This window comes from Camellia sinensis, chromosome 4 (genome assembly GCF_055761805.1).
Source record: "Camellia sinensis isolate YWXY chromosome 4, ASM5576180v1, whole genome shotgun sequence".
NCBI lineage: Eukaryota > Viridiplantae > Streptophyta > Magnoliopsida > Ericales > Theaceae > Camellia > Camellia sinensis.
This window is the reverse complement of record NC_138964.1, coordinates 43,681,599-43,695,040: the sequence shown is the minus strand read 5'-3', so window position 1 is coordinate 43,695,040 and position 13,442 is coordinate 43,681,599. Positions and strand designations below refer to the sequence as shown.

General features: G+C 33.8%; 1 protein-coding gene across 1 annotated transcript; it reads left to right on the top strand.

Annotated features, from left to right (window-relative positions):
• Positions 1-394: 394 nt before the first annotated feature.
• On the top strand, positions 395-4,223 carry LOC114300059 (spermidine hydroxycinnamoyl transferase). Its single transcript, XM_082924709.1, has 2 exons — positions 395-706; positions 2,891-4,223. Exons 1-2 carry the CDS (start codon positions 395-397, stop codon positions 3,983-3,985), a joined length of 1,407 nt encoding a protein of 468 aa, XP_082780835.1. The 3' UTR covers positions 3,986-4,223.
• Positions 4,224-13,442: the final 9,219 nt, after the last annotated feature.

Here is a 13,442-nt window from a genome sequence, read left to right as displayed (position 1 = left end):
CAATGATCTAAATAGCTTATTTCATAAATTTCGCAGTGAAGACTGCTGGATAAAAAATCAACTTCATCGGATATCAATGAAAAATGAACAAATCGTATTTTATTTTATATAATAGATGGTTTAAATTTAAATTTATAGTTGTTGTCCATTTAAAAAAATAAAATATATTTGTTCATGTGTCTAGTGATATTTGATGAAATTGATTTTTTAAACAATTTATCTTTATTATTGAGCCTACACCATAAAAGGTTCGGATCATCGTTTTGGATCCAAGATTCCCTCTTTAGGAATTTTTTATTTTAAAATGAAAGATCTAAATTAACCCACGTCATTATATATCATTACTTGAAAATATCATCTCTTGATTGGTTCTATTTAAAGGATTAGACTTCACATGAATGTCAGACAAGCATTGAATAACCGAAAATCTCTCCTCCTTTCTTTCTTTTCTCCCACAATGGTGACCTTAAAGGCCTCTTACATGGTGAAACCAGCCAAGGAAACACCAACTAGGCTCATGTATTTATCAGAATTTGATCAATTTGATACCATAACTCATTCACCTACTGTTTACTTCTATCAACACTCTGGTGAGTTGGTTCTAAATGCAATAATACATACTCTAAAAGACTCGTTAAGCAAAGTACTGACCATATTCTACCCTCTCGCTGGACGCCTCCAATGGATTGCTAGGGGTCGCCTTCAGGTAAACAACTTTTCTAATTTTTTTTATTAATATTTTATTTTTTTGTTTTTGGTTAATTGTTATAGAATTATTTACATTTTTTGTATTCACAAAAAAAAAAAAAAAAAAAAGAAAGAAAGAAAGAAAGAAAAGAAGAAGAAGAAGCATGAGTAATAATATATCATTTTAGTCACTAATTTTAAAAGCATTTCAATTTAATCTCCAATGAATAAAAAGTGTTTCAAGTTGGTCTCCCATTCTAACTTAATAGATGCATTGGGAAATCAAATTGAAATACTTTTTAATGGTATAGATTTGGAAACCCTCAGCCAAAGAAGTATTTTATAGACATCAGACAAGGAGTTGCAGTCAATAAAATACCGTTTCTATTCTTCGGCACAACTCGATGAATTTAGTAGATCCTTTTAAGAGGCCCCCTATTTGTAAGCTTAGATCAAATTTATCCAATTTATACAATGTGATCCGTTCATGGACTAGTTGTACTTACTTTTTTTGGGAGTCAATATCAGCATGCAATTCATCAAATGATATAACTAATCTGAATTATAGATTTACAACACAATCAAATCCAAACAAAATATTGAATTGAATCATACTAGTCTCTACTGAGGGTTCTTACACTATATATCACCAGCTGAACAAGCTATTTTCTTCAAAAAAAAAAATTTTATTTTATTTTAATTAAGAGAAAGAAAGAAAATAGTTTACATGGGGGGACCATGTTGAAAAAATTTTAAATACTGTTCCAATTTGGTCCACCAATATGTCTATTAACAAAGTTAGATTAGGGGACTAAATTAAGACACTTTCTATATAGGATTAAATTTGGTTTGTGCCTAGAGCACTTTACTCTCTTATTCAAATATATTCAGAAAGTCCTCATATAGTTTTGGACTAAAGTGTCGTCGTTAGTTTTTCCATCTAAATTAATGAAAGATGCATCATACACACCATTTTTTAGAGTGGGTTTGGTTTTTTGAAAAAAATTAAGTAAAATTAATATAATAAAAAGACAATTTTACCCTCACTTTCTCCAAACCTAAAATTAAATTGATATGTTAATTAAAATAAAATAAAATAAATCCAAATATAATTAAGGATTAATCTAAAATATAAAATATAATTAAAGATTGATTTAAAATATACTTAAATAAAAATAAATAATAATTAACGATTGATCTAAAATATTATTAAATTAAAATTAGATTTAAAAGTTAGGAATTACAATAAATAATTAAATATTTAGGATTAATTGTGATCTAAAATATATTTAAATTAAAATTAGAATAAAAAGTTAAGAATTACAATAAATAATTAAGAATTTATAATTAATTGTGACTTAATTGAATTAATGTCAGACATTACAAATTATGTGTATGAAATGGGAGACAAAGAAAATAACAAAAAAAAGTACATAATTTGAGGGTATTACAATCATTTCACGTCATAGTTAATAGTGTTAACGGTTGCACTTTGATCCAAAATCACATGGAGGCTTTTTGGCTATATTTGAACCATATAGGGGTAAAGTTCTCTAGCCTCAAACCACAAGGGGTAAAATGAATTTTATCCTTTTATATATTGTGGGTCAGATTGACATAATTTAAACATCAAGGATCAAATTAAAACACTTTTATATATTGAGGATCAAAATTGACACAATTTAAATGTTGTGGGACCAAAATGACAAAAGACTCATACTTTGGGGAAAGAAAAAATACAATTAACCTGTTGTTATAATTGTTATAAGGGTAAATTATACTAATAATCCTTACATTTTGTCACTTGTGTCATTTTGACCCCTACACTCTCAATTGGCTTAATTGTGATATTTAATTTTGGATTTTGCATTAATATAATCCAATAGATAAAATCGTTACGCTTTTTTACAGAAAATTATCACTTAGTTGAGTTAGTTGAGGTTGAATCACTGAATTGATCAAGTGTATAATTTTGTGCATGAAACATGTTGCTCATGTACGCATTTGTCATAAAAATAAATTCTAACAATTGAAATCAATTAGATCAATTTGAAACAAAATCAAAAATTTAGAATTGAAATTGAACCAATTGAAATTATAAAGACTAAAATGATACATGATTCAAAATATAAAAAATACAAAGGAAATCTTCCTTTGTTATAATATTTATTCTAATAGAACTTCCTCTAATATTTTTAACAAGATTCACTGCAACTCCACGGGTGCTGAGTTCCTTGAAGCAGAATCCGAAGCCAAAATTGATGACTTTGGGGACTTCTGTCCGAGTTCAAAGACTACAGCACTCATACCATCAGTGGACTATGGCAGACCAATTCATGAACTACCATTGCTTTTGGTTCAAGTCACCAAGTTTAGTTGTGGTGGATTTAGTCTTGGCTTGGGTATATCACATGCCCTTGCTGATGGTGAATGTGCAGCTCACTTCATCTCCGAGTGGGCTAGAATCGCTCGCGGTGAAAAACCAGAGAACTTCCCATTTCTTGATCGAACAATCTTACAACTTGAGGATCCTTTGCCAAAAACAAGCTTTGATCACTCAGAATTCAAACCAACACCGCTCTTAATAGGCCACTCGAACAACACAGAGGAGCGAAACAAGAAGACCATCGTGGCTATGCTAAAGCTAAGCAAAGAACAAATCAACAAGTTGAAGAACAAGGCTAATGAGTATCGAAATAGCGAGACCAGTACTAACCGCGCCTTTACAAGGTATGAGAGTGTTACTGCTCATATGTGGAGGTGTGCATGCAAGGCACGTCAGCATGAAAGCGAGCAACTAACTAACATTCGTATCGCTGTGGATTTTCGTAGCCGTTTGCAATCATCATTGCCTAAGTGGTATTTCGGTTGCACTGTCTTGCCAGTAGTAACAACCCCTACCTCAGGGGACATTGTGTCGAAACCATTAGGTTATACCGCGAAAAAGTTAAGAGAAGGTATAGAGAAGGTGACAGATGAATACATAAGGTCATGTTTTGTTTTTCTGAAAAATGAACCAGATTTATCCAAGTTTCGATTCTTTCATACTGTTGGAAGTAGTCAAGGAGCTTTCTATGGGAATCCAAATATGTCCGTTACTAATTGGACTAGGCTACCCTTATATGGGATGGATTTTGGGTGGGGAAAGGAAATTTGCATGATACCCGGAGCAATCGGATATGATGGGAAGGCATTCATCCTCCCTGGTCGTAATGAAGATGGTTCTTTTCTTATCCCATTGCGTTTGCAAGTAACACATATGGATAACTTCAAGAAGTTCTTTTATGAAGATATCTAATGTCATGTTAATGATTACAGAAAGTCTATGACTCACAATTATGTGGTCTGTGTGTGTGGGCTGCTGTAGTGGCTGCTGTTGCTTTTTATGTGTAATGTATGTTGTTGCTATTTCTCTGCTTTGTTCTTTTATTCCTTTTTTTCTTTCTTCTTTCCTCTCTATTAATGTAATCTCATATGTAATATAGGTATGTTTTCTTCATCAATAAAGATTCTATTTTACTGATTAAAAAAAAAAATTATCTCTCCATAGTATTTGACAGAAAGGTTGTTACAAGGTTAGATGAGTATTATTTTAAGTTGTTTGAACTTGAACTTTTTATTTTCTTTGATTGAAATTTGTAGATGGGTTTGATTATGTGTTGATTGATGGGGGCATGAACTCTCTATTTTATTTTTTATTTTTTTTTTGATCGACGAAAGTTAGTGATTAGTTATTAGATTAACATTTTGAGGGAGTTAAAACTCACACTCATACAACTTGCAAGAAAATCTTACCCTCTCATTTTACTCATAAAAGTGGAATTCAAGACATCCCCTTTATTAGGAGAGACTTGATGGCCAAAGGACTCACTAATTAGGTTAGAGCCCCTTGGTTAACATGAACTCTCTATAACTTTGCCTAATGGAACGGGTATTTGAATGTAATATTAGGCAATTCTTACATGAATTCCTTATTTAATAATATTAAATTTTTGGAAAATTTATTCATAAATCTTATATGAAGGAATATTGATTCATTTAGTTCTAATAGTTTTCTTATGAATTAATTAGTCTTTTTTGTTTTGAAAAGTTAGATTTATTTGATTTGGTGCCATTTGAGTTTAAGTAAATACCATTTTACAATTCATTTTTATAATTTTTTTTATTCATTTTTTGGATGGGAATGGAAAGATGAGGTTGTGGAAAATTATTTTCGAGTGTGGAAATCTACATTTCTGGTAGTGTGGTTTTCTGGTGTTATATTGGAGTGTCACATTAGAATGTTACGTTTGAAAAAAAATACACTAAAGAGTTTTTGCATGTTACATTGATTGGGGTGTTACGTTTGGAAAAAGAAAAAAGTATACTAAGGAGTTTTTGTGTATTACATTGATTGGAGGGAAAAATACACTAAGAAGTTTTTATGTGTTACATTGATTGTAGTGTTACATTCAGAAAAAATACACTAAGGGATTTTTTTGGAATGCTTCGTTGTTATGTTTGAGAAAAGTACATTAAACAATTTTTTAGTGTGTTATATTGGAATGTTACGTTTGAAAAAAATACACTAAGAAATTTTTTAGTTTTACATTGATTGGAGTGTTATATTTGAAAAAAGTACACTAATGAGTTTTTATGGAATGTTATGTTGTTGCGCTTGAGAAAAATACACCAACAAGTTTTTTAGTGTATTACATTGGAATGTTATACTTTTGAAGTGTTATATTTAGAAAAATTATACTAATGAGTTTTTTTAAAGTGTTATATTTAATAATTTTAATATTATAAGAAAACACACATTTGTTCCTCAAGATATAACACACGCACATTTATGTTTAGTCCTTTATATAATTCACACTATAATGTGATCTTTAGGTCCATAAGAAAAAAAGAATGACCAAACAGCTCATAAAATCACTATTTAAGATTTTTTAGTCCTTAACCCAAAATTTTTTAACTGAAGTTTTTCTAAATATTTATAATTTATTGTCCAACAATGATTCATCCCACTAAAAATATCACCACTAATAGCACTAATGCATTAAAAAAGTAAAAAAAATAAAAATAAAATACAACTCCAAAATCAAAACATCACATCATTAATAACGAGATCCACTACCACTTAATTAGTGGGAGTACTAATTAGTGCTCCCAAGTATTTTTCTTTATTGTCCTTTACATTGAAACATTCTTGCAAAGAATAGGAGTTTTTTATTTTATTTTATTGTTACGGAAAGAGGAAACTGTTAATCACGTACTCCTTCATTGTCCTCTAATTTGAAGGGTAAAGTCACTCATTTGAAATTGGTGGGGCCATTCAATGGATTGTATCAGATTCAATTGATGGGTTGATGAAAGGATGTGATGGCGTCAGAGTTAAGAAGCTGGAAAAGGAACTGCGGAGAGCAATTCCTAATATTGCAGTCAAGTTGTTATAATTTATGTGTGGAAAATTTAGGGAGCATCGACTCTTTTTGTTAAGAAAAAAGATAGTGTGTTGTGATTTTGTGTAGATTATCGAAAGTTAAATTGGGTAGCTATTAAGAATAAGTACCCATGCCTCGTATCAAGGTTCTGAAAAGCGGTTGCGGTTGCCGTAACGGTGGCGGTGACGCGATTGCGGTTGCGGGGTGTAAAGGCCGTAATGTAACGGTTGCGGTAACCGGAACCGTGAATTTTTTTATTTTTCGCACAATTTGAAAAAACTTACCAATACGCATATTTTTTTTCCATTATCATATTTATTGGGTTAAAAATAAATATTAATCAATTTTTATAAATTTTTAAGTATGATCCAATATATTTCATATTTTTAAATCACTATAAATTGAGTTTTTTATATTTTATTTTAATAATTAATGGCTTTATATTATACAAAAAATCAATCACTAACTATTATATATAAGATAAACAATGACAAAAGTAAGAGAATAAATAAGAGTCTAAATATATATATATATATATATATATACATATTTTAACCAAGCCAAATAGATAATGACCACACTTATTAGTATTATTATTTCCAAACAATATATAGATAGACACACACAAACAAAATGGTTTAGTGATAGCAGTTGAATAGAATAGCATAGGTTTTATAGCTTCAACAAATCAATAACATGTTCTTCATCTTCCCTCTTCTCTCTCTCTATCTCTTGCTCCTTCATTTTCTCTCTTTATCTTCCCTCTTCTCTCTATCCCTCTTCCTCCATTTTTAGTTTTTTTTTTGTGTTTTTTCGAAAGAAACTGGTTGATGAAAGGATGTGATGGCGTCAGAGTTAAGAAGCTGGAAAAGGAACTGTGGAGAGCAATTCCTAATATTGCAGTCAAGTTGTTATAATTTATGTGTGGAAAATTTAGGGAGCATCGACTCTTTTTGTCAAGAAAAAAGATGGTGTGTTGTGATTTTGTGTAAATTATCGAAAGTTAAATCGGGTAACTATTAAGAATAAGTACCCATGCCTCGTATAGATGATTTATTTGATCAGTTGAAAGGGTCTTGTTGCTTCTCTAAAATAGACCTGAGATTGTGTTATCACTAGTTAAGAGTAAGGGATGAGGATATTCTGAAGACGGCATTCTATATGCGGTATGACCATTATAAGTTCCTAATGATGCCTTTTAGGCTAACAAATTAGTGTATTTTTCCCAAATGTGACAATGTGGTGGGTACGATGTGACACTTCAAAAAAAAAACTCTTTAATGTACTTTTTTCAAACGTGACAACGTAGCGGATATGATGTGACACTCTAAAAAAAATTAAAAGCTCCTTAGTATATTTTTCCCAACATAACATATGACAATCTAACGTGGTAGGTATGATATGACACTCTAAAAAAATTAAAAACTATTTAATGTCTTTTTCACAAATGTAACACTCTAAAAAATTCTTTAGTGTACTATTTATCATTTTTGTTTTTCATGGAGCCGCATATCAAATGTAAGTGTTACGTTTAGAAAAAGTACATTAAGGAGTTTTTTTAATATTTTTGTATGTGTTACATTAGAGTGTTATATTATACTTGGGATTACATTGATTAGAGTGTTATGTTTGGGAAAAGTACACTAAAGAGTTTATTTATTTTTTTACGTTGAAGTGTTACGTTTGAGAAAAATATACTAACGAGTTTTTTATTTTTTGTTTGTGTGCGTGTATATTACATTGAATTGTTATGTTTATGAAGAGTGTTACGTTGTTATATTTGAAAAAAGTGTGCCAAAGAGTTTTTTAGTATGTTACATTAGAGTATTATGTTATTTGACTGTTACATTAAAGTGTTATATTTTTGTTCATAATGTGAAATTTGTTCCAGAATGAGGGAAAATCCAAAACCACTATAGTGCGGATTGCTCACATGTGTAATTTTATATTTGGAGAAACCCACTTTTATCCATAGAAAATTAAACCCAAACATGTAAGTGACTACCCTTTTGTGTAATTTATACTTTAATGGGACAGTTGAATTCATATTAAAAAAAAAAAAAAACTAAATCATAATATCACATTTTAAAATTTATTAGTATTTCATCCTAAAATAATTTCACAATTTATAATGAATTTTTAAGGTGCCGTTTGGTAACACTTACGTTTTCAGTTTTCTGTTTATATTTACAAAAATTTTAAAAACTCAAACAAAAATTTGTTTGGTAAAATTTTTGATTTATAAATCAGTAGTCTCAGTTTATAAATTTAGCCAAAAAATGAAAACACAAAAAATGTGTTTCTATTTTGAGTTTTCAATTTTTTTTTTTTTATCACCTAACATTAGCCACCAACCGCCACCATTTTCCACTACCGTCTTCCGCCACCACCACCCACCACCCACCCTCCACCACCACCCTGCCACCATTGCTCACCACCCCCTCGCCCCCACCACCCACCTCTCGCCACCGCCACCGCCACCGCCACCGCCACCGCCACCATCACCACCCACCTGTCATCCACCCGTCACCACCCACTATCTGCCACTACCATTCACCGCCCGCCACCACCACCCGCCACTTACTTGCCACCACCACTCACCACCCACCTGCCACCACCTGTCACCACAAGCCACCCACCATCCACCACCACCATCCACTCGCTACCACTTACCACCCGCCACCGTCACCTACCCACCCACCACCACCACCACCCGTCACCTACCTGCCACCATCCACCCGCCACCCACCTGCTACCACCACCCACCACCACTACCCACTCGCTACCACTTACCACCCGCCACCGTCACCCACCCACCCACCACCACCCGCCACCCACCTGCCACCACCACTCACCACCCACCACCACCACCACTCACTCGCTACCACCCACCACCTACCACCGTCACCCACCCACCCACCACCACTACCACCACCACCACCTGCCATCCGCTACCCACTTGCTACCACCACCCACCACCTGCCACCATCACCACCACCCACTCGCTACCACCTATTACCCGCCACCATCACCCACCCACCCACCCACCATCACCACCCACCTGCCACCACCCACTACCATCCGTCATCTGCCACCCACCTGTCACCACCCACTACCACCCGTCATCCGCCACCCACCCGTTACTGTAAGATTTAATAATACATGTAACCATAATAATAATGCGGAATTAAATTTATAGGATCTTGAATTCAATACAACTCAAGAATAAAACGAATATACCTTTGTCAGCCATTGAATTAGAGAAGTTGAGAAAATACCCCTAATAGTTGAACCTTTAATTCTTGGCTCACCTTCTTCTCTTTGTCTCTCACTTTATTAGGATGACTATAAAACTTAGAGTGATGGAATAATATCAAAAGAAGGGGAGTCACCCATCCTTATATAGAGGAGAGAAGAGGGCCAGATAAACTCTATCAGAAGAATTCCTAATCCATCAAGGTTTCCTTCTTATCTTAGAAGAGTGATTATATTAAAATTCTATTTACTGAACTTGATCTCAAAATATTGGCTTTATCTATTTGTAGAGTCCAAATAAATTAAAACGTGTAGAAAATATGTAGGCTATTGGGCCACACTAGAAAAATAAATCCAACATTCTCCCACTTGGCCCATTAAGCCGATTATGATGCAATTATGAGTTTTTTCAAAAATATGCAACTTAAAAAATTTTGACTCATTGGATTCCACACTAAAAACTTTGACATGTGATCACGAATTTTAAAAAATAGCCAATAAGTTCAGATATATTAGAAACTATAATACTGTGATTACTTCAGATCACCAATGTGAGTCATAGCGGTTATATAACATTTATGTCATATTTCCTTCTATGCACCACACCATTGATAACCTTCACCAACCCAGTCCTTTTATTGGGATATATAATTATTTTCCTGAAAAGGCCCCTGTAATTTGTCTTGTTAAGACATTCCCTGTTTATCAATATTCAATTTAATGTGTACACACACTTTTAGAACAGGAAAAACAGAAACAAAATTATTATTGCGCAAACAGTGTCAAAAAATAAGCACTCATGATTAACCATACACATCAAGGGTTGCTTAAAAGACCCATCCTGATAACATGCTCTTTGTATGTCTTTAGTGGCAATCCCTTTGTGAATGGATCAACAATCATAAGAGATGTGCTTAAGTTTTCAATTAACACTTGTTGTTTCTGGACTCTTTCTCTAACAACTAAGTACTTTACTTCCATTTGTTTAGAACCACTGGAGTACTTTTCATACTTAGAGAAGAAAACTGTTGCGGTATTGTCACAATATATCTTCAGCGGCCTGGCAATTGAGTCAACAACACCAAGTCCTGAGATGAAATTTCGCAACCATAAAGCATGATTTGTAGCCTCAAAGCATATGGAATGTCCTTTATTTGTTTTCTTTTCAAGTCATTCCTTGGACACTGTTTTTCACTTAATTTATCACCCTTCATCATAGGTGCACCACCGGCTGAACAAAACTGCATATTGAATCTCTCCAAAACACGATTAATATATCCTTTCTGTGATAGTCCTAGCAATCCTCGAGATCGATCCCTAAAGATCTCTATGCCAAAAACATAGTTTGCCTCACCCATATCGACCATTTTAAAGTTTTTTTTTTTTTTTTGGAGAGATATTCCTTGGTTTCATGTAATAAGCCAAGGTCATTACTAGCTAACAAAATATCATCCACATATAGCACCAAAATAATGAACTTGCTCCCACTAACCTTCAGATATATACACTGATCAACTGCATTTTCCTTTAATCCGAAAGAGATAATGGTATCATTAAACCTTAAATACCATTGCTTGGAAGCTTGTTTAAGGCCGTATATGGATTTCTTTAATTTGCAAGCTAAATGTTCTTTACCTTTCTTTGCAAATCCTTCTGGCTGCTCCATATAAATTTCTTCATCCAAATTCTCATTTAAAAAAGAAGTTTTCACATCCATTTGATGCAATTCTAAGTCATAATGAGCTACCAATGCTAGGATGATTCTAAGCGAGTCCTTCTTAGATACTGGAGAGAAGGTCTCTGTATAGTCTATGCCTTCTTTTTGAGTAAAACCTTTGGCAACAAGTCTGGCTTTAAATCGTTCGATATTGCCTTTTGCGTCACGCTTGGTCTTGAAGACCCATTTACACCCGACCTTTTTGCAGTTATTAGGAAATTCGACGAGATCCCAAACACTATTCTGTTCCATGGATTTTAACTCTTCATTTATAGCATTGACTCATTTAGAAGAATCATCACTATTCATGACTTGTGAAAATGAGACTGGATCTTTGTTAATCCCAATATCAAAATCAGATTCCTGTAGATACACCATGTAATCATCTGGAATGGCAGGCTTTCTTTCCCTCTGAGATCTTCTCAGAACTGCCGGTTGTGGTGGTTCTACAATATTTTCAATGGTGGTATCTTCATGAAGTGGTGAAACATGAGGTGGTGAAGGATTTTCATCATGTTGTTCGTTTTCCTTAGCTTGTGGAATAGTCTGAGGAACAACAACTTTTCGATAAGGGTCAAATGTTGGCACATCTACCCTAATTTCCTCGAAATTCACCACTCGTGTTTTCTCACTCCCACTGATTTCACCATTCTCTAGGAATCTAGCATTACCAGTCTCCACTATCCTCGTACTGTGATTAGGACAATAAAATTTGTACCCTTTAGACTTGTCTGGATAACCAATGAAATATCCAAATATTGTTCTTGAGTCCAACTTTTTCTCTTGTGGGTTGAAGATTCTTGCCTCTGCTGGACAACCCCAAATATGTAAGTGTCTCAAACTAGGTTTCCTACCAGTCCACAACTCAAAAGGAGTTGTTGGGACCGCCTTACTAGGAACCCTATTTAAAATATACATTGCAGTTTTTAAAGCTTCACCCCACATTGAAATAGGTACAATTGAGTAACTTAACATACTCCTAACCATATCTTTAAGTGTACGATTACGCCTTTCAGTAACTCCATTCTGCTGTGGCGTACCAGGCATTGTATATTGAGCACAAATGCCTTTCTTTTCTAAGAATTTGGCAAATGGGCCAGGATTTTGGCCTGACTCATCATATTTACCATAATATTCACCACCCCTGTCTGATCTCACTATTTTAACCTTTCTATCTAATTGTCTCTCGACTTCAGTTATGTACACCTCAATGGATGTCAATAGCCTGAGACTTTTCATGAATTAGATACACATATCCATAACGTGAGAAGTCATCTATAAATGTGATAAAATATTTTTCACCACTAAGACATGGGATGTTGAGTGGCCCGCAAATATCTGTATGAATTATCTCAAGAAGCTCATTATTTCTTGTGGCACCTTTCTTGGTGTGTTTGGTTTGCTTTCCTTTAATGCAATCCACACATATCTGAAAATCAGTGAAGTCTAGGTTTTCCAAAATCCCATTCTTCACCAATTTTTCAATTCTATTTCTAGAGATATGCCCCAACCGTCTATGCCACAAGATTGAGGATTTTTCATTAATTAGACCACGTCTTAAACCAATATTTGAATGCAGAGTTACTAATGATTGTGCAAACTCATGATTTAAGGTAATTTTATATAAACCATCACATAAATTACCGGAACCAATTACTTTTGAATTAAACATTAAATTGAGTTTTCCACAATTAAATAAAACTGAATACGATCTAATTTGGATAATGAAACTAAATTCCTAGAAATTGAAGGAACATAAAAAGTGTCTTCTAGATCCATCTGATGACCCGCCTCTAAGATCAGTCGATAGGTTCCTACAGCTATGACTTCAGCTTTGAGACGGTTCCATACATAGACAAATCTTTCACTTTCCTTCAGTTTCCTGGTTAAGAGATATCCCTACATGTCATTTGTAATGTAGGTCGTGGCCCCAGAGTCAATCCACCACGTATTAGAAGGTACTTCAGTAAGATTTGATTCATAACAAACAAAAGAAAATTTCTTACATTTCTTTTCGAACCAAGCCTTTCGCTTGCTGCAGTCTTTCTTCACATGTCCCTTCTTGCCACAAAAGTAGCACTTGACAGTGAAACCATTCTGAGCCTGATTTTCTTCCCCAGGTTCATTCTTTTTCTTTAGTGGATTTTTCTCAGATTTTACAAACTTAACCATCTTTTTCTTTACAGCTCCATGAGTTACAGCCAATGCAGTTTGACGTCCTTCCTCCCTCAACCTCACTTCCTCCTGAACACACATATTAGTCAGTTCATTCAAACTCCACTTGTCTTTATTGGTGTTATAGTGAATTTTGAATGCACCGAACTATGATGGAAGTGAGTTAAGAATAAACTGCACGA